At 39.4% G+C, this 19,706-nt stretch overlaps 1 protein-coding gene across 1 annotated transcript; it reads right to left on the reverse strand.

Moving 5' to 3' along the window:
- Positions 1 to 3,332: 3,332 nt before the first annotated feature.
- Positions 3,333 to 13,900, reverse strand: lmod3 (leiomodin 3 (fetal)). The gene is made up of 3 exons (XM_043708325.2): positions 13,539 to 13,900; positions 11,201 to 12,622; positions 3,333 to 3,610 (listed from the first exon to the last, which is right to left on the reverse strand). The coding sequence occupies exons 1-3, from the start codon at positions 13,830 to 13,832 to the stop codon at positions 3,584 to 3,586; spliced, it is 1,743 nt and encodes a 580-aa protein (XP_043564260.2). The 5' UTR covers positions 13,833 to 13,900; the 3' UTR covers positions 3,333 to 3,583.
- Between the last annotated feature and the right edge of the window lie 5,806 nt (positions 13,901 to 19,706).

A 19,706-nucleotide genomic window follows, 5' to 3' on the forward strand; every position in this document is an offset into this window, starting at 1 on the left:
GCTTCCAATTAAACCTGTTGGACTATAACCTGGTGTTGTGAATTTTAACCAGTGGATACAAGCCTAGCTATCTCCCCTTTCCTCATAACTTAATATTCACATTCCAGATATTAGTCTGGTAAATGTTCTCTGAAGCGATTCCAATGCATTTAGTTCCTTCCTTCGGCCGTAGTCAAGATATGGTCTCCTCAAAGCCCTGTAAACCTGAATCATAAGTTTCTTTGTTTTGTATTCAGTTCTCTTTGGAATAAATGATAATATTTTGAGTTTTTTTAATACTCTGGACCTAAATCGTAATCATCGGTGATCCATACTCGGACACTGAGACCCAGGACCTCCATGATCTATATAATTTCTAAAAATTCTTCCTCAGAAATGGATTACTTCACAATTTCCTGTCATGTACTCAACTTGCCAGGTCATTGGCTATTTGCTTAACCTATTGATGTGCCTTGTAGCCTCCTGATGTCCTTTTTACAACTTATGTTCTTACCTATCTTTGAGGCACCCAATTTAGCAACTATATGTTTGGTTCCTACATCTAAGTCATTTGAAATAAATGTTAAAGCATTGACGAACCAGCACTGCTACAGCTAATCTTTTATCAATGCCAATAAAGTACCCCTACACTATGATCTCTTATTTTCAGCAGTGACATTTATTGTGGAACATTATCAAATGTGTTCTGCAAATCTAAGCACATTTACCAGGTCCCCTTTATCTGAAGAACATGCTACTTATTCATAGAGCTCCAATTAGTAATTTAAATATGGTAACTAGATGCTGAGCCTTTGGAGAATGCAACTGGGTATTAATAACAAAGAACAGGGAAATGGCAAAAATTTTGAACCAATGTCTTGCATTTGTTTTCATGGTGGATGATACTATAGATATCCTAAAGATAACAAATAAGTTCTATTGGGAGGCATGATCTTGTAGGCGTCTCTATCATGAAAGACAAATTATTTGACAAACTAATGAAACTAAGGGCAGGCTAGTCACCAGGTTCTCTTTTCAAGAAGCAAGGGAGATAGAAAGCAAGAAACTATAGATTGATTAGCCTGACATTTGTTGAGAAAATGGGAATATGTGCTCAATCTCAATTTTTCTTTTATATTATTTCCAGAGATTTTTTATTTTGTTAGAAGATACAACTACTTGGATTTATGTAGTATTTGTATCTTCATGAAATGTTAGTTTCTTGCACAATTCATTCTATTTCCTGTACTTACTTCAGCAATTACTTTTCCAAACTATTTACTTGGCTGTGAAGCACTTTGGAACATCCTGAGTATGTGAAAGCCATTATGTAAATGAAAGATTTAAATAGGATCTAATTAAGATGTTGAACCCATGGTATTTGTATATTCCGAGATATGCGCAATTATGGGATTTAAATCTTGACACACCTTTCCATCTCATATCTCCCAAGCAATATTATAATTTAAAAATGCAAGTACTAAATTTTAATTACAACTTTTTTCTGTTTTTAAAAAAAAATCCATCAAGTTCAACTAGTCTGTCCATTTTGATCCATATTAACTTTGTCACTCCCACCTTGTTGCAATATCCAAGCAATACTCAAAAATATTTGTTGGATCTTAAAGCTGTTTATGTGTTGACCTGAATAGTTTTCCATATTTGTGTCACATTTCTTTTATATATATATATATATCTTGCTTAACTTCTCTTTATTAATCTTGCTCAGTTTTAACTAGTTTTTTTTGTATTAACATTTTAAATGATTGTTGCTTTTCGTTCATGTATCCCAACTATTTTAGTCAATGTATACCAATTCTGCAGAGCAATTATATCATACAGCTTGCAATTTTGAGAAAGCTGGTTAGGATTTGAATCAATCCAATCTGTGTCATGGAATGTATGAGACTAGCCACAGAAGACTGTCCCAACATCAATTTTGTGTTTGCATTGATTCCCATATAATTGAAATAGAGGGAGCTTTGGAAAGGTCTCAAATCAGGTAGACCATCAGTTAGTTGGCCTGCCTAGTGAATTATGATCTTAGGCCATTTTTGGCAAGGAGCTACCTGTCCTTTCTGCTCTTTGCTATTGTTTACAATTTGATCAAAATTTAGATACTTCCAAGGTTCCAAGTTATGAAGTTGAATTCAATCAACCTGATAATCTGAGCACACATCAGAAATACTGCAAAGCAACTGTAACTCCTTATATGCTAGACTATAGATATACTTTTAATATAAAAATTGATATAATTAATTAAATGAACTGGAATTCAGATTTTAGAAAGTCTGATATTTTCAGCACACACTTGAAAACAATATAAACAATATATGTAAAAATAGCAAATTGAACATTTGACCTTTAGGCAAAATTTTAAGAAACAATTAATTTATAACTTATTTAGTTTTAAAACTGGGTTTGTAAAATGTTATGTTGTTGAAAGGAAACCGTCACTTTTTCTTGATGTGATTAAGGTCAACAAGTTATTACTTCAGCGCCATGTTCTTGACTTTAAATTAGTGCCCACATTGTTATTCAAAATTGAATTTATCATGTTGGAATTCACTGAAGTCTGGAGATGTTAGATCATTCATAGATCATACTTTTAAAATACCATATATAGCTGCAGATCACTAGGACTCTTGTGGCACAGTGCTAGTGCCCATGTGTTTGAGTCAGGAGGGCTGGATTTAAATCCCATTTGCTCCAGAGGTGTGTAATAACATTTTTGAATACAATAATTAAAAATATTTATTCCAGGTCAAAACAAAGTCAATATTTTCAATATTTTTTATGTTAACACAGTCCATGCATCTGTCCCTCCTAATAATAAATGTAACTAATAAGCAGAGCAAAATTTATCATTGAATGGGGTATGATGCTAACAGGCTGAGTAACTTGGTTCTGATGTGGTACCTGTAATATAACAGAACTCTTAATGTTCTTTTCAACTCCCTGCACCAGGAAACAAATTCTGCAAGGCTTACCTTAGGTGTATGACATTCCCATTTATCTAAATAGCAAAAGCTTAATATCAGTGATCAGAAAAAAAACTTCTTGAAATGTTTTTGCATGTGTCAGATTTTTGAAAAGATAAGGTTTATATGAACGGTGAAAAGATATGAGAATAACTACCTGGACTGGGGTTCTACCAAAGAAAACTTAACTTTCACTGATAAATTGTAGTAATTCTTTGACAGCTGCATTAAACAATAATCTTATTAGATATTCATATAACAGGTGTGAAATGGAATGTTACTGGTTAGTGTGGCCTTCATTTGTAGTGAGCTCACTAATGCTAAAGAAGAATAGTTGAAAAAATGCAATAAACTGGGAGATAAACGTGAAAATAATGTTTCAATCATTTTTTATTTTATTATACATTCCAGATTCAAAGATACAAATCAAAGTGAATAAATACTTTTCTAAGACAATAGGCTTTTAGTACACATAATTTGTATAATGCAAAAACCTTTAAACTGTTCTTAATTGTTCCCACACAGAAATGCAAACAGTAGGAAACTGTCCATGTTTGATTGTGACACTCCATCCCTATTGTTGCACAGCTCTAAAATTTTAGCCAAGCTGCTGGCATACTGGCTCAACTCAACAGCTTTGGAAGTGGAACCTATAAAACAACATAAGGAGAAAACTATGAATTTAAGCATTTACTCTAACTTAATTATGAAATAATTACACAGGCTACTTTGTTACAGGCATCATGTTTCCTTAAAGCAATAGCATTTATTTGCATAGTGCATGATCAGAACCTTGCAAAATTCCAGAATGCTTTACATCACCCAAGGAATAATATTTAAGTACGGTTAGTGTTCTCTAAGTAAATGCAACACGTTATGTGTGCACAAAAACATTCAACTGACAGCAATCCAGTTGAGAGGCCAGCTAATTTGTTTTGGGTGGTGATAATTAAAGAAGGAATGTTAACTATAAGAAATTGTCAGAAATGATTATGCTATCTCACAATTTATGATTGTCTCTGTTTTGTTTCAAAATTTAAAAAGAGCAAGAATGCAAAAGAAAAATAGATATTTTCTCCTGCTTCTCTAATCCCGAAGTTTGTATATGGGAGAGAGTAAGGGCTGCTGAGTATCTCAATTATGAGTCAACACCTTCAGGGGGCAAGATAGAAGAATATTGACAAACAAAGAGATAATAATGATCATTGTTTTTAAGTATTACCTGGTAATATATTTCACACTCTGACAATATCGAAGCACAGTGCTGTTATAATTCCCAAATTAAGTAATATCATAGTTAGAGCAATTCCTTGGTGACTTGGCTATTTTATGTCATTAGTTGATGTTTAAAATGTTTCAGTTAGTTGTTCAAAGCTTTGTGTCCAAATACTTGAGTAAATTTGCCAATGAATTATGTGTACAAGCAAGAGTGGAAGGTATCTTATGTTTTTGTTCAAAGTTAAATTGACATAGAAAATAGGCACAATTTCTCCCATCGATTTTCACTAGGTGCTTTAATCACATTTGGTTATATTATGTCCAAAACCAATAAATTATTTTTTGTGGTATATATATAAAACATTATTCATATTTTTTGCTGTATTTCTGACTTTGCTGAGATACTGTATTTAAGAGAGTTAACACAGTTGCTAAAGTAGAGAAGTATCATTTGAATGTGATAAACACTGCCAATAATTTCTAATTCTCAACTTTACAAGATAATAGTTACATGTGGCAAAAGACATCAGCATTAACTTTCTTCATTACTGCAGTAAAGAAAATATAAAAAGCTCTGTCCAAAATCAATTTGAAGCTAATTTGGCTGATAGGACATTGGAAGAGCTTTAAAAAAGACAAAGAGGCCCTCGAAAGACAGACAGTACACAAAGTAGATAGGTCACCCTGCCAAGATGGAAAGCATCCCAGCTTGCTGAGGATACTAAGAGTAGAAATTGTGGAAGTGCTGATCACAATCCTCGTTAGACACAAGATAGTGTGAGAGTGCTGGGCACTGGAAGTGTTACATACAAAATAAGAGGAGAAAGGTAAACCTGGCAACTACATGTCAGTCAGTTTAATGTTGGTAGTGGGAAAGCTTTTAGAAAAAATGAACAGCATTTGAATAAGCGTGGATTAATACAGGAGAGCAAGCATGGATTTATTAATGATGAATATATTCCACTCCTGAGCATCCATATCTCACTGCAGTAGGGTATTCCACAGATTCGCATTCCTCTGAGTTAAAACAAAACTTGCCCTCATCTCATCTTCAATGGCCAATATATTATACTGAGATCATTGTTTTCAATCAAAATAAGTCCTAACTTTGCACCTCCCCTTTGAAATCTCTGAGAATTTTCTGTGTTACAATTAAACCTTTTCTTCCAAATGCTAGAGGATGTACCAGGAGGATCATTCTATCCAATTTCTTCTTACAGGACATTCATCTCATCTCCCAGAAAATGTTCCATGGAAGTTTTGCCACAGTCCCTTCGAATACAAGTACATCTTTCTTCCAGTAAAAACACAATTTTATGTGGTACTCCAATAGTGCAGTAAGGCCCATATTATTATAGCAAGACTTCTTTACCCTTATACTTCAAATTTTTTGTCAAAAGGCAAACAAACCATTTGCCTCCCAAATCACGTACATAGCTGCATCTTACCTTTCTGTGACTGTGTACATGAATGCACAAATCCCTTTGAATGCCAACAGTTAGAGTCGTAGAGTCATAGACATGCAAACAGACCCTTTGGTCCAACTCGTCCATGCTGACCACAAATCCTGAACTAATTTAGTCCTATTTGCCTGTACTTGGCCCATATCCCGTTCAACCCTTCCTATTCATATACCCATTTGGATGCATTTTAAATGCTGTAATTGTCCCAGCCTTCACTACTTCCTCTGGCAGCTCATTCTATACATGTATCATGGTCTGTGTGAAAAAGTTGCCCCTTAGGTCTCTTTTAAATTTTTCTCATCTCACCCTAAACCTATGCTCTCTAATGCAGGACTCCCCCATGTCAGGAAAAAGACCTTGTCTATTTACCCTCTCCGTGCCCCTCATGATTTTATAAACCTCTATAAGGTCACCTCTCGGCTTCTGATGCTCCAGGAAAATATCTCCAGCCGATTCAACCTCTCATGATAGCTCAAACACTCCAATCCTGGCAACATCCTTGTAAATCTTTTCTGAACCCTTTCAAGTTTCACAACATCCTTCCAATTTGTGGGAGGCCAAATTGGACACAGTATTCCAAAAGGGCCTAACCACTGTCCTGTACAGTCGCAAAATGACCTCCCAAATCCTCTACTCGCTGCTCTTACCAATAAAGGAAAGCATACCCATGCTTTGCAATTAATGAATTGCAATTAATCACTCTAATTCATAACTTAGTGAAATTCTATGCTAAGGATTTGTAATTATTAAACACTGCATTGCCACAAGATTTAACAGTTGTAAATTTTCCTGAATATGTTTTCAAAACGCCAGTACAAGGAATAAATTCAGCTCAAAGATTATTACCAGGACCAGGCTGCACAAACAGGATTGACCTCAGTTCATTACTCCAAACACCTTCACTATCCTATCTACCTGAATCACCACTTTCAAGAAACTATGAACCTGCACTTCAAGGTCACTTTGTTCAGCAACACTCCCAGGACTTTACAACGAAGTGTATAAGTTCTGCCCTAATTTGCCTTTCCAAAATGCACTTATCGAAATTAAACTCCATCTGCCACCCCTCAGCACATTGACCCATCTGATCAAGATCCCGTTGTAATGAGGTAACCTTCTTCGCTGTCCACTACACCTCCAATTTTGGTGTCATCACTTACTAACTATACCTCCTATATTCACATCCAAATCATTTATATAAATGATGAAAAGCAGCGGACCCAGTAATGATCCTTATGGCACACCACTGATCACAGGCCTCCAGTCTGAAAAGCAACCCTTCACCACCACCCTCTGTATTCTACTTTGAGCCAATTCTGTATCCAAATGGCCATTTCTCCTGTATTCCATGTGCTCTAACCTTGCTAACTAGTCTACCATGAGGAACCTTGTTGAATGCATTACTGAAGTCCATACAGATCATGGCCACCATTCTGCTCCAATCAATTTACTCATTACTCACTTTTTAAAAAAAATTCTTATTTTCTATTTTCCTAATAAATGGTAATCTTCCATTACCCCACAAAATATTCCATTGGCCAATTACTTGTCTAGTCACTTATCTGATTTTTATCTCTCTCCTGCCTCTTTCCTGCCTCCTCATTGCTTATTAACCCACCTCACATCGTATTTTCTGCAAACATGGTAATATTAAACTTGGTGCTGTCATCAATGTAAATTTTAAGTAAGTGATCCTTGTGTCACTCCATTAGTTACAACCTGCCAACCTAAAAATGGCCCGTTTATTCCTGCTGTCTATTTTCAGTCTCCAAAGCCATGTAAATATAAAACTCCCAATTCCATGAGTGGCAGATATCAAATACCTTCTGAAAATTCAGGTATACTACAAGTGCCATAAAAAAACTAACAGATCTGTGAAACACAACTTTTGTAAATAGTTATAGAAAATAAAGCAGATCAGATAGCATCTGTGGAGACAGAAATGGAGTTAAAGTTTCAGGTCATAAATGGGTAAAGTTGCTAATGTATTGGGTCTTTGGATGTGCTTGTGATATTGCAACACCAGGAGGAGCACTTCCCTCACATATGCTAATGCAGTCAATAACTTTTTATATACTATTTAAGAAATTTGTTAGCTTCTTCAAAAGCATTTAGCTATTATTGTTAACGATGGATTGCAATTAATCACTCTATTTCATAACATAGTGAAATTCAATGCTAAGGGTTTTTAATTATTAAACACTGCATTGCCACAAGATTTAACAGTTGTAAATTTTCCTGAATATGTTTTCAAAACGCCAGTACAAGGAATAAATTCAGCTCAAAGATTATTACCAGGGCCAGGCTGCATAAACAGGATTGATCTCAGTTCATTACTCCAAATAAAATTATCTCCAAATAAGTTACAAAAGTATTGGACACACAAAACATGGAGGAAAAAGCAGTTTTTAAACTGGTCTAAATTGTTTAAAACACTGGTTGAGATTATATTTGGTACAAATACAGACACAGCTCTAAAGGCTAGCAGATTCTCCCTGGTTGTGGAAAAATAATTATTCAGCAAAGAGAATTTTAATTGCCAGTGCTTTTGTCAGGAGCTGCAATCGAGTACGCTTTCTGGGCCAAGAGCATATGCCTAAAATGATCCTGGTGACTGACTAGTGGGTGTCAAGAATATTGGTGTAGGTTTTAAGCAAGTGAAAGGGGGGATGAAAAGAAGAACAAAAGAGAAGGTTTGTAATAGCATGGAGGAAATGAGAAATTAGATTACAAAAGAGATGCTGATGCATGTCCAAAGGAAGAGGTAGTGGGAGAAGCAAAGAATCCATTGTTATATAATGAATAAATAAACAAAATGTAGGCAGAACTTATTTTCTGAAGATGGCAAACCTAATGTTGAGTCCAGAAGGTTATAAAGTGTCTAATTAGAAAAATGATATTCAGATCTTTTAACTACTTTGAGCTTCATTAGAAAACTGCATGAAGCTGAGCACAGAGACGCCAGCGTGAGAATTAAAATGGCTCAAGGTCATGACTGTGAACTAAATAGAGTGTTGTCTGAAAGTAGTCACCCAGTTTGTGTATGATCCCTTAATGTGGAACAGACCGCATTGTGAATAGCAATATGGTACCTGTACATTACTGTTTCACCAGCAAGGAGTATTTCGGATCATGAAAACAGATTTAAATTCCAAGTTACTTACTGCAACTTAAAAGGTAAAGTTGCCATAGTCATACCAGACCACAGGGCTACTCTATCATTGGAAAGAGAAAACTGGTGATTGTTTAACCTGAATGTCACCATAAATCAGGCAAGGCGAGAAGTTGACATCCATCACAGTAACCTCACTCACACAGGGATTGAACTTGTATTATTATTATCGGCCTGTATTACAGGCTAGCCATCATGCCAGCTGAGCTAATCAACCCCATTGCAGCTTATGCTAGTACTGAGCTTTAAGAACCTGAATGTCCTGGGTTTGATTTTTGATCACTTTGATCAACCAGGGGAAGAGTACAAGCATTAGAATCGGCCACTGTTCTCCTGTGGTTATGACCATGTCGTGTACTTCAATGGATATTAAATTGTGTTGAAGTTAAAAATGAGCTGAACTACTGAAATTTTACTGTGCAGAGATTAAGGAGGCTCACTCCAACTAGGTACTGGAGGTTTGCAAGCACACATAGGAATCTAATCCTGCTTTTGAAAAGAAGGATGCTAAAATAATCTCAGGTCCATCGAGTCTCACTCTAGCATGAATTAGTCTCTTCCAGAGAGGAGGAAGTGGAGAAAGAATAGTCCTAAAAGATTAAAATAAGCTTAGGTGTTAATATCATCATTTTATTACCTAATGAAAACAGAATATTCTCCAACTGAGATAATGGCGTCCTGCTAAATTGCCATTTCACCGTAATAATCTTTAGCTGTTCATTTACTTAAGGAAACATATTCAAAAGTTTAGGAAAGAATTAAGTTTAGGAATAAATGTTTTCTGTGGAACTTTTCTTATGGAGTATGTTTTCTTGTGATATTATGGAGTATGATTTCAGAAACATCATAAATAAGAACAGATGTTAAATCTTCCCATTCTACTATTGCTAAAACAAAGCTACATAATTATCACGGATAGGCTTTTCACATCATCCCCATCAGACAATTTCAATGCAACACATTAATAGGGCAACTAAGAGTTATTGATAAGTATATAAACATTTTTACAATATCTAGAATTAGATTATATTTGAGCAAAACTCCACCCCTAAGTTGTCTTCATAATTCAGTGGGCAATGTCCCTTTTCACTGAGACTTGTCTTTTTATGAGTACAATGGTTATATTTAGGCATGATGCTCATGATGCAGTAGTATTGTATAACAATAATGACTTAGAGAATGTTAGAAGAGCTTATTGAGACTTTAATAGACTTTACAAGGTCTTGTCAACATCTCACATGCATTATTTGGAAAAATGCAGGCACATAGCACTAAGTTAAATAATAGACTAAAAATGGCAGCCTCTATACAATGATTTTGCAATACATTAGCTGTCATGTGCATGTGTTCTGAGAATTTTCACACATAGTCTAACGTTCTGCTTGCAAATTAATTTTGTTTTAGTTCGTGATTTTTGGATGAAACAAAAGGTTTGGATTTTGGAAGAAGAGTTCATTTTTGAATGCGTAAAAAGTTACCCCATGGAACAAGAGTATTGGCAGTTGATGCACATTTAAAAATCAGATCCCGTTATTGTCAGTGACATTTTTAAACTAAGAGAAAATTCATATTAAACACAATCATCAATGACACAGTTTATTTCAGCATTGTAGCTTTTTGTTCTCTCACAGTGGCATAAAATAGGGACGATTGAGGTGAGGCAAAATATTAATTCTCACATAAAACTTGTGTTTATGTGAAACTGAAGATATTCAACATGAAACATTGAAACAATACTTACATTGCATTATGAGTGGGATAGAACGTATAACCATAGTGAAGCACTGAGTTCTCAGGAATTTTCTGAATAGTGAAGAAAATTGGAATGTATGACTACATCTTTAAGTAGAAAATAATGGATACCTGAGAGTTTAAGTAGAGGTTCATGGATAACTTGCCATGATTACAAAGCAGTATAATGATGGAAGATTGCATGGTGCCTAAACTAGATAAAGACTATTTTTGTTTTTTTTTGGAGGGATTGGAGAAGGATATGAGTTGGATTGGATAAAATAATATTTAACAAATCCCAAAATAAAATGTGGAACTAAGCAATCATCTGTCAAATCTTTAAGTTCTAAAAAAGAGCCATGCCAGAAAAATTGGACATTTTCCTTTCTTTACAAAGATGCTTGATTTGTTGAGTTTTTCCAGGGTTTATTTATCTTTTTGTTTCCGATTTCCAGCATCTGTTGCATTTTGTTTTATCATTCCTAAGGTTGAATGTTTGACTTTTAAAAAAGTTTGCAAATGAGTTTGCTATTAACCTATTAAAATCTTAATTACGCAAGGAAAATTGATACCAGTTATGACTTAAAGCAGATGAATGGCGTTGATTGGAAAGAAGTTATAAAACACCACTGGGAATGTATGGAAACACTACTCACAGGTTTTAAATAAGCCACGTTGCTCTGACGAATATCATTTAACAACTCATCTCGAGGGGTATTTTCAACTAAAGGAGCTTGTCGAGTCCTGGGAACTGGCTTTAGTGACTTTAACATTGCCTTCAGGTTTGGTTTGTCATTCCCGTCTGTAGTACAAGTTTTAATTTTACTTTGTTTTTTGGGAATTTTTCTGAGCTGTACTCGAACAATTTTCTTTGGACGATTGTAACAGGTATTTGGTGGAAGGGGAGGTTCTTCACAGAGGGTGGAGTGATTGGGCACATATCCATCCACCATCTCTAGGAGGCCTGGGTTAATTTTTTGACAGGCATTCATCATCAATTCTTGTTCCTGCATAACCTGGTTTCTCTGCTGCTCCAACCTCCGTTGTCTCTGTTGATCTAGATTGCGACTTAGCAAGTTGGTGACCACCATTCTGGGCCCTGGCAGCTCAAAGTGATAACCCAACTTCAGGAGGGTGGTGTTGGCTTTGAGAAGTCTGGCAATCTCCATCTCAGCATGATGACCCAACATATGTCTCTGGTTGTGAAACCTCAGCTCAGTGAGAATCTCATTGAACTGTAAGCACCTCATGATAGCCACAATGCCTTTTCCTGTGATGAAATTGGATTCAATATTGAGGGTAACAATTTTTTTGTTCTCTCTTAGCATGTTGGCTATGGCAAAGGCGATTTCATCATCAGCACCTGTATTTGTGATGCTGAATGAAGTGACATGTTTGTTCTTCTTCAAAGCTTCCACAAAGCTTTTCAGCATATCTTTTGGGATGTTTTCCACATTGTTCAGGTTGACCTCTTTAAGGTCAGGTTTGTTATTGCGAATATCTGCCAATGACTCATCCAAGAGCGTTGGGTTTCCTGAAGGCCTTGCAGTCAGTTTGAGGAAACTACTGTCCAGTCCTACCTTCTTTCCTACCTTTCCTTTTCTTGGTTTCACCTCAGTATTTTCTTGGCTTTCTTTGGGTGGTGTAGAAATTTCTTCTTCGCTGCCTTTTTTATTGTTATTGCATTCAACCTGTTCTTCAGTGGAGGAACGAGCCTCTGTCTTATTGCACAAGAGAATGGGGTCTTCAATCTTCGGCTGGTCATTAGGTTGATCCGGAATGGTCTTCTCCGATCCCTCCAGCTGGTTACTGCCATTGTCTTCGGTTTGAATTTCAGGTTCAATCACTGGCAGATCTTTGACTTGCTGTGCCTTCATCATCTCTAATGTCTCCTCTTTCTCTGATTTGTATTTGATTTCTTTGTTCTCCAGGTTATTATCTTGCTGAATCCACTGACCATTTCCATTCAGATGTTTGGTACTTTCTTCTTCTTTATCTCTGTCTCTTTCACTTTTACTCTTCTCTTCTTCACACTCCTTTTCAGCTGGTGGTTCTTCAGTTCTTCCTTCTACAGTCTCCTGTTGGAAAGACAGACTTTCAGTTTTGTGTCATTTTTTTGTTTTCGGCAAAGTACAGTTTCATAATTCTAATAAAGTTCAAGTACAAATGTTATAAACACCACTCTTACTATACAAAACTTTCTCATAAAAATCAGAATCATTTAATTAGAAATTCTTCAAAGCCATTTTTAAGATTTCCACTGTTTCATTTCAGTACAGTACAAATGTAACTCCTTTGGGAAATGAGCCAGGAAATGAATGAATATATCACAGTCTATCTCGCCCATGTTCAAGTGAATTTGTTAATTTGCTACATGTACAACTGGCTGTATCCAAATGCAGGGTGAGATTCCATATAGAATCCCTACAATGTGTGAGCAGGCCATTCAGCCTATCGAGTCCACACCAACCCTCTGAACAGCATCCTAACCAGACCCTTTCCCTGCATTTCCCATGACTAATCCACCTAGCCTGCACACTATGGGCAATTCAGCATGGCCAACCCACCTAACCTGCATATCTTTAGCCTGTGGGAGGAAACTGGAGCTCCCAGACGAAATCCACGCAGACAGGGGGAAAATGTGCAAACTCCACACAAACAGTCACAACAGCTGGAATTAAATCCAGGTTCCTGGAACAGTGAGGCAGCAATGTTAACCACTGAGCCACCACGCCACCCCAATGCTGGTGGGAAGCTGGGCAGTTACTGAAACCCAGTGCCAAACTAGAAGGAATAAGGTCCAGTTTGTATGTTGGAGTTGCAATATCTCAGGTACAGTGGATATTGTGAGAGTGGAAGTAATATCTTTGGATATTCTAGGAAAAATGTTATGTGGGTTTCATGGCTGTTTCTGTACGTGGTTACAACGGGTTTCACTGAGGCAGTATCACTCTGCTTTCTTGTTCCCCCAGCTACTCTTCAGCACACACTCACCTCGTTGTTCAGCAGAATGACCGGGATCCTTTCCTCCTCCAGCAATCGGCTGGACTCCTTCTCCCAGTACAAGTAGTCAATCAGAGATCTGTGATCGAAGGTGCCAGTGGGAGCTTTCTCTGTGTGATCTCTCTGCCTCTGCCCTAAGGGCACAAGCGGGTCAGGGTCCAGAACTTCCATCTCGTTTTGCAGTTGCTTCAATTCTTCGGGAGACAGAGTTGCCAGGATTTCATCCTCATCCAGCTCCCCGCTGTTGGACTCTTTGTCGTCCTGTTCCTGGCTGCAGCCAGACATGGTCGGTGCCTTCTGGAAGAAGATCGCTGGGGAAAGTTTGGACTTCAGCTGGAGACTTCCTGTCCCTCGGCCTTCCCGGAGCAAATGTCCAGAACTCAGCACGCAGCAGTGCTGCCGAGCTGCCTGCGGTCTATATTAAGCACAACTCTCTGCCAAAATAGTCCTGGGCTCTGCACTGTTTTTTTTCAGCAGCTTCTGTCAGCTGCAGGAGTCACCCTGACATTTCACTCCAGCTGGGTCCCTTTCACTCCAGGTCTTGGAAGGTTTTCGAGAACATTCGCTTGGCAGCCTAACCTCAAACTGATTAGGGCAAAGCATTTACGATGTAAATATTAGTCTTTCTGTACGTGTTAATAGTGGAGTTGGGGGAACATGTTCATTCCGATTTTTATTGGGATCATTAACTCTTCGCTGGGAAGGGATGTGACGACAGAAGTGCTGTGATTATTGACCTAGTTGGAAATTGACTTGGCTACTGAATTTGAAGTTACCTCTCTGAGTTTCCAGACAGTCTCCCCAACATTTTCTTCCCAGCCACTTAAATTGGCGCAAAACGCTGCAGCCCTGCAACTTCATGAAACGTTCTGAAACCCCCTTGAGATGCAAAAATAACAGGAATAGCTAAAGGGATTGTCTGAATGGGGAAACGGAGGGAGGAATGCATTAAGCCCACAGTTCATGGTAACCGAAGGGGTCATGTGGTTGCTATTTTCAAAACGGGATACGTGCACATGTGCCTGCAGGAATTCAAAGATTGCTTGAAGACCTTATCAAAGAAAAATAGGCATGATTCATATAGAAACGACGATTTTTCCGCATTAATGTAGATTGTAAATTTGGTATTTGGAACAATTAGATCCAAATTTGGATAACACCAGTCACATCAGCAGATGAGACTGTTTTGGTTGTCTCTGGCATACACAAAGGATGCCCATGGGAGCACTGTCCTCAAGATGGTGCACTTCACTGGAAGTGACTGCCAGAAAAGCACACAGCCACAACCACCCCCCGCCCCCCACTCCCGGCCCCCCAGCCTCAGAGTGAACCAAGCAACAGAATCATGATTTTCTGATCTTGTTTCAACATTTTGGGGTATTAGAAAGGAACTTGGAACGTAATTCTTTCTGAATTGGCCCTCATTTTTATCTTCGAGAGAAAGTGAGGGCTGCAGATGCTGGAGATCAGAGCTGAAAATGTGTTGCTGGAAAAGCGCAGCAGGTCAGGCAGCATCCAAGGAACAGGAGAATCGACGTTTCGGGCATAAGCCCTTCTTCAGGAATTCCTGAAGAAGGGCTTATGCCCGAAACGTCGATTCTCCTGTTCCTTGGATGCTGCCTGACCTGCTGCGCTTTTCCAGCAACACATTTTCAGACCTCATTTTTATCTGCTTTATTGTTTCCACCAGGAATGGCTCCAGGTGGGTAGAGAGTATCTGAGTCACAACAGACAAGCCTTTATGGGACAAACTGGGTGAACCACTGGTCTTTTGTGCTTTACTGTCTGGAGTAAATAATTTGGGGTGAACTCCATTTACACTGTGCAGCTCTACAGGAAGCTAAATCCCCAATGGGGAAGGGTCATATGCTTTCCTGTTGACAAGGGGCAGAACGCAGGAAGATACTATTATCCTCACAGTTCACAACTATGTTCAATATCAAGGGCTCAATCACAATTGACATTATGATACATGATGCTCTAATTTCTCTGTAGGTATTGTAGGACTTTGGCTCAATCTACCAACTTACTTTCTTCTATGTGAGAGCCCAGTCCTGCCGTGTTCTTTAAATGAAGCAATAGGAGAAGATATTCAATCTCACACTCTTAATTTATTTTAAACAGTAAGTGGACAAAGTATACAGAGCTCTGGGTCTAGATCTTTCCGTCCCTGACAAACTACAAAGTGTGTCAGTTCAAAAAGTAAGACCTATTCCTGTCCCTGACCCAGTCTTTTATACAATAAAAAACGTCATGCAATCAGTGAGGTAGAATTATCTTCTGATTGGCTGTTGATCTGACTCCATTCTCCGCCTCCCCGTGTTCCCGGATGTCCGACCCCACGTGACCTTCTTTTGCCCGCGAAACGGAGCACCACATCACCTCCTTCGGCCTGCGAAACGGAGCACCACGTGACCTCCTTCGGCCCGCGAAACGGAGCACCACGTGACCTCCTCGCCCGCGAAACGGAGCACCACGTGACCTCCTTCGGCCTGCGAAACGGAGCACCACGTAACCACCTTCGGCCTGCGAAACGGAGCAGCACGTGACCTCCTTCGTCCCGCGAAACGGAGCACCACGTGACCTCCTCGCCCGCGAAACAGAGCAGCACGTGACCTCCTTCGGCCCGCGAAACAGAGCACCACGTGACCTCCTCGCCCGCGAAACAGAGCACCACGTGACCTCCTCGCACTCTTCCGGGTCGCCAAACAGAGCATCACGTGACCTCCTGCGCGCATTACACAGCATCACCACAGGCTTCCGAATGCAGAGTATATTTACACTCACAGCCAGCCTTCTATTTTACAAGTAAGCCATATATTTACAAGTCCCCCTTTTGGTCTCATAAAAATGAGACCAACCAACTAGTTCTATACATCACATTCGCTCTCCGATGCATAGTCTTCCCTTCTTGCCAGAGCCATGGTTTCCGTCTCCATCTGTGACATCTGGTAGGGCGGGGGAGCCTTCCCTTCAATTGTTGTAATGATTACCCTATTCAACAAAGATCTAAGACAGGGGACACAACAACATCCACACAACACTAACACAATAATCATACCAACGAGGGACATAAACACAGAGACAATTAATCCTTTCCATTTCCCAAACTATGAGCCAAAAATGCCTCCTAGAGGGTTGTCAATACCGGAATGTTCATGCATTTCTTCAGACAACGTTCTTAGTCCTTCCAGGGCTCTGGTTACCGAGCCATCGGGTGCCGTATTACTGGGGATAAACGTACAACATTGGTCTCCGAACATAGAGCACACTCCCCCCTTTTCCGCTAACAACATATCTAAGGCCATTCTATTTTGTACTGTCATCAATGAGGTCGCTGCCAATTGTTCAGAGAGTCCCGCCACCGCATCTCTAGTTCTATTAGCGAGCCTAAGTACATTGTAATGTACATAATTATTTCGGTCAACGTTTTTATTCGGCGTAACTGGGAATAGAACACCAATAATTGGGAGATTCTCAAATCCTGCTGCTTTCTGGTCTGCCAATTTATATTCATCAGGTACACCGTGGGGAACACCTATTGCATCTATGTAAGTGGTTGAGCCAGATGTGACATCAAACAAATCCCTGCGTGTTCGTGTATACGGATTTATTCCCTGTTGTCGTTTTCCTAAGAGAAATAAGAGTACCCCTAACCTGACCATTGCACAGGTTCCAGACCAATCTGGAGGTAGAATAATATACAGTGTTCTATCTCCACAGTACCAAAAAAGATCAGCTCTGGCCCAAACCATTGTGCTAGCATTCTGCCAGCCGGTTACATTAATCGTGTCCTGACACCAGTCAGTGGGCATAACTCCCAAGATTATATTAGACCTTCGAGCAAAATAAGTGTAATTGTTGGCCCTTGGGGTAAACACTGGAGGTAACGTGGAATTCTTTACAGATGGAAAATAGCACTTAAGGTGGTACAATTTGGAGGGTCCGCCTGCATGGTGAGGGCCATCATGCAGTGAAATCCTGTTGGGTCTATATTAGGGAACAATGGGGCTGGGGTAGTAAATAGGGTTGACCTGCCGAGGAACACGCGACGCAATTACTCATATTCATTGAGGTTGCGGTCACTGTCATCCAGTCTAACCATAGGTTCTTATCCCCATACCCGGTGGCTAATTGAATAATGTCCCTTCTCGTAAGGTTGTTGTGGTCTATTACCACAACTCCTGAACTTGGTTCTACCTCCAAACTTGTGTTTTCAGTTTGTGGCTGGTTCGTAGGAGGGTCCACTAAGGTTACCTTCACTAATCCCATGTTATCCACTCCAGATTGATCTACACCATTACAAGATAAAAGCTTCTGTCATCACTCTCACAGTAAATCTGTACCTCTTTGGGACTAGGATTAATATCAAATTTTGTCAGGGTTAACAAAAGTGGAGTTTTTAGCTCTGAGGAATGATCGAGTTGCCCCTTTGTCAGGCTCACATGGTCTCGAATGTTCCATCTATTATCCGAAAGTGACGATTTCTTAGGGGTCCATCGTATCCCAGTCCATGTTAATACATTATCCCACAACGGGCATGGGTCATAGTAAATGGCATAGAAGCAAAGATATACATCATACTCCCTCCAGCTCTCTGTATCTTGGCCACAATCAATTACTTCGCATAAATCAAACTGGTATGTTGTACCATGGTTTCTATCATGTCTGATGTGTACCTGGCTCCTCGTCTCCCTTAAACATTTATCTGCCTCTTGTCCTATTGACCTTTCATTCCTGTGACTTTCTGCATCGCCTGTGTGTTTGTCCCTCGTGGTTAATACTCCTATTAACAGCGGCATAACACTTATACATAAAATAATAACAAATACTCCCAAGCTCGACAGCCTAGGGTAATGTGGGCTGCTTACAGAGATAGACATTATATCCTTTACACAACTTTACTTGGAGATCTTGAGAACCTCTCCCCACTTTTTCCAGAACCTTCTTCCTGCGAACATTAAACATTTAAGACCCTTCTACTCTTTTTCTGTTCTTATTTGTTCTCGAGTTCTCGTTGGCGGTTCCGTAGCTGCACACTGGCTCCAATGGTACCAGCTTTCTCCTTTCCCCTGTAGTCTGACCACATGAGATGTCCTCTCCACCACCTTATAAGATCCTGTCCACGTCGGCTCCGACCACTTCCGTTTGATCACCTTCACCAGGACCCAGTCTGTGGTAGATGGCGCCTGGGTCTGTAGATCCCCCTTTTCCGATCCAACCTGTTTGGAGAAAGCTGACACCAAAGCTGTTAGTTGGTCATAGTAAGGTTTGTACCTTAGAGAGGCTCCTCCTCCCTCTAACATCTGTATTCCAGCTCCTGGTCCCGGGAACTGCTGCCCTGTTGTTAGCTTATACGGGGTGAACCCTGTGATAGAGTTTACTGAACTCTAATGGACATTTAAGCTAAAGGTAGGGCATCCACCCAGCTTAACTTTGTTTGTGCACACACTTTTCCTATTTTTCCTTTTATGGACTGATTCATTCTTTCCACTTTTCCCTGTGACTGAGGATGATACACTGTTCCAAACGCATGTTTCAGTCCTAAAGCTGCTTCAACTTGTTGCAGGTCTTTGTTCTTAAAATGTGTGCCATTATCTGACCTGACTCTCTTTGGAAACCCATGCATTGGAATGTATTGGTTTTATCAAGAATTTGATCACTGTTTTTGAGTCTTCCTTTTTCGCAGGTATCACTTCTGGCCAACCAGTGTATGCATCCTTCTACCAAAAGGTACCGGTATCCGTGTCCTCTCTCTATCATGTTAGTGTAGTCGATCACTATTTCCTGACCTGGCATTCTTGGAAGAGGGAATTTTCCCTCGTGTGGTTTCACTGTTAGTCTCACATTGTATTCTGTACACGTTCTACATTCCCTAATATAATTTTCAATCATTGCTGGCAAGAACGGATGCCACCAATATGTCACATATCTCTGCATCTGTGTTTTTCCACAATGTGTCAACCCATGAGCTTCCTGGAGCATGGAAGCTATCAAACCTGGGGGTAGGACTGGTCTACCGTCCGGTGACCTCCAAATTCCTTCTGACTCTGTGGCCCCTCTCTCTCTCTCCATACTGTTAGTTCGTGAGGAGAGGCTTTCTGCTGCTCTTTTATTAACACATTCGCATCGCAAGCGGGCAGTAGGTCATACACTGTT

This window comes from Chiloscyllium plagiosum, unplaced genomic scaffold, assembly GCF_037043375.1.
Source record: "Chiloscyllium plagiosum isolate Xiang-an unplaced genomic scaffold, Cpla_swu_hap1 HiC_scaffold_14, whole genome shotgun sequence".
In the NCBI taxonomy this organism is placed as follows: domain Eukaryota; kingdom Metazoa; phylum Chordata; class Chondrichthyes; order Orectolobiformes; family Hemiscylliidae; genus Chiloscyllium; species Chiloscyllium plagiosum.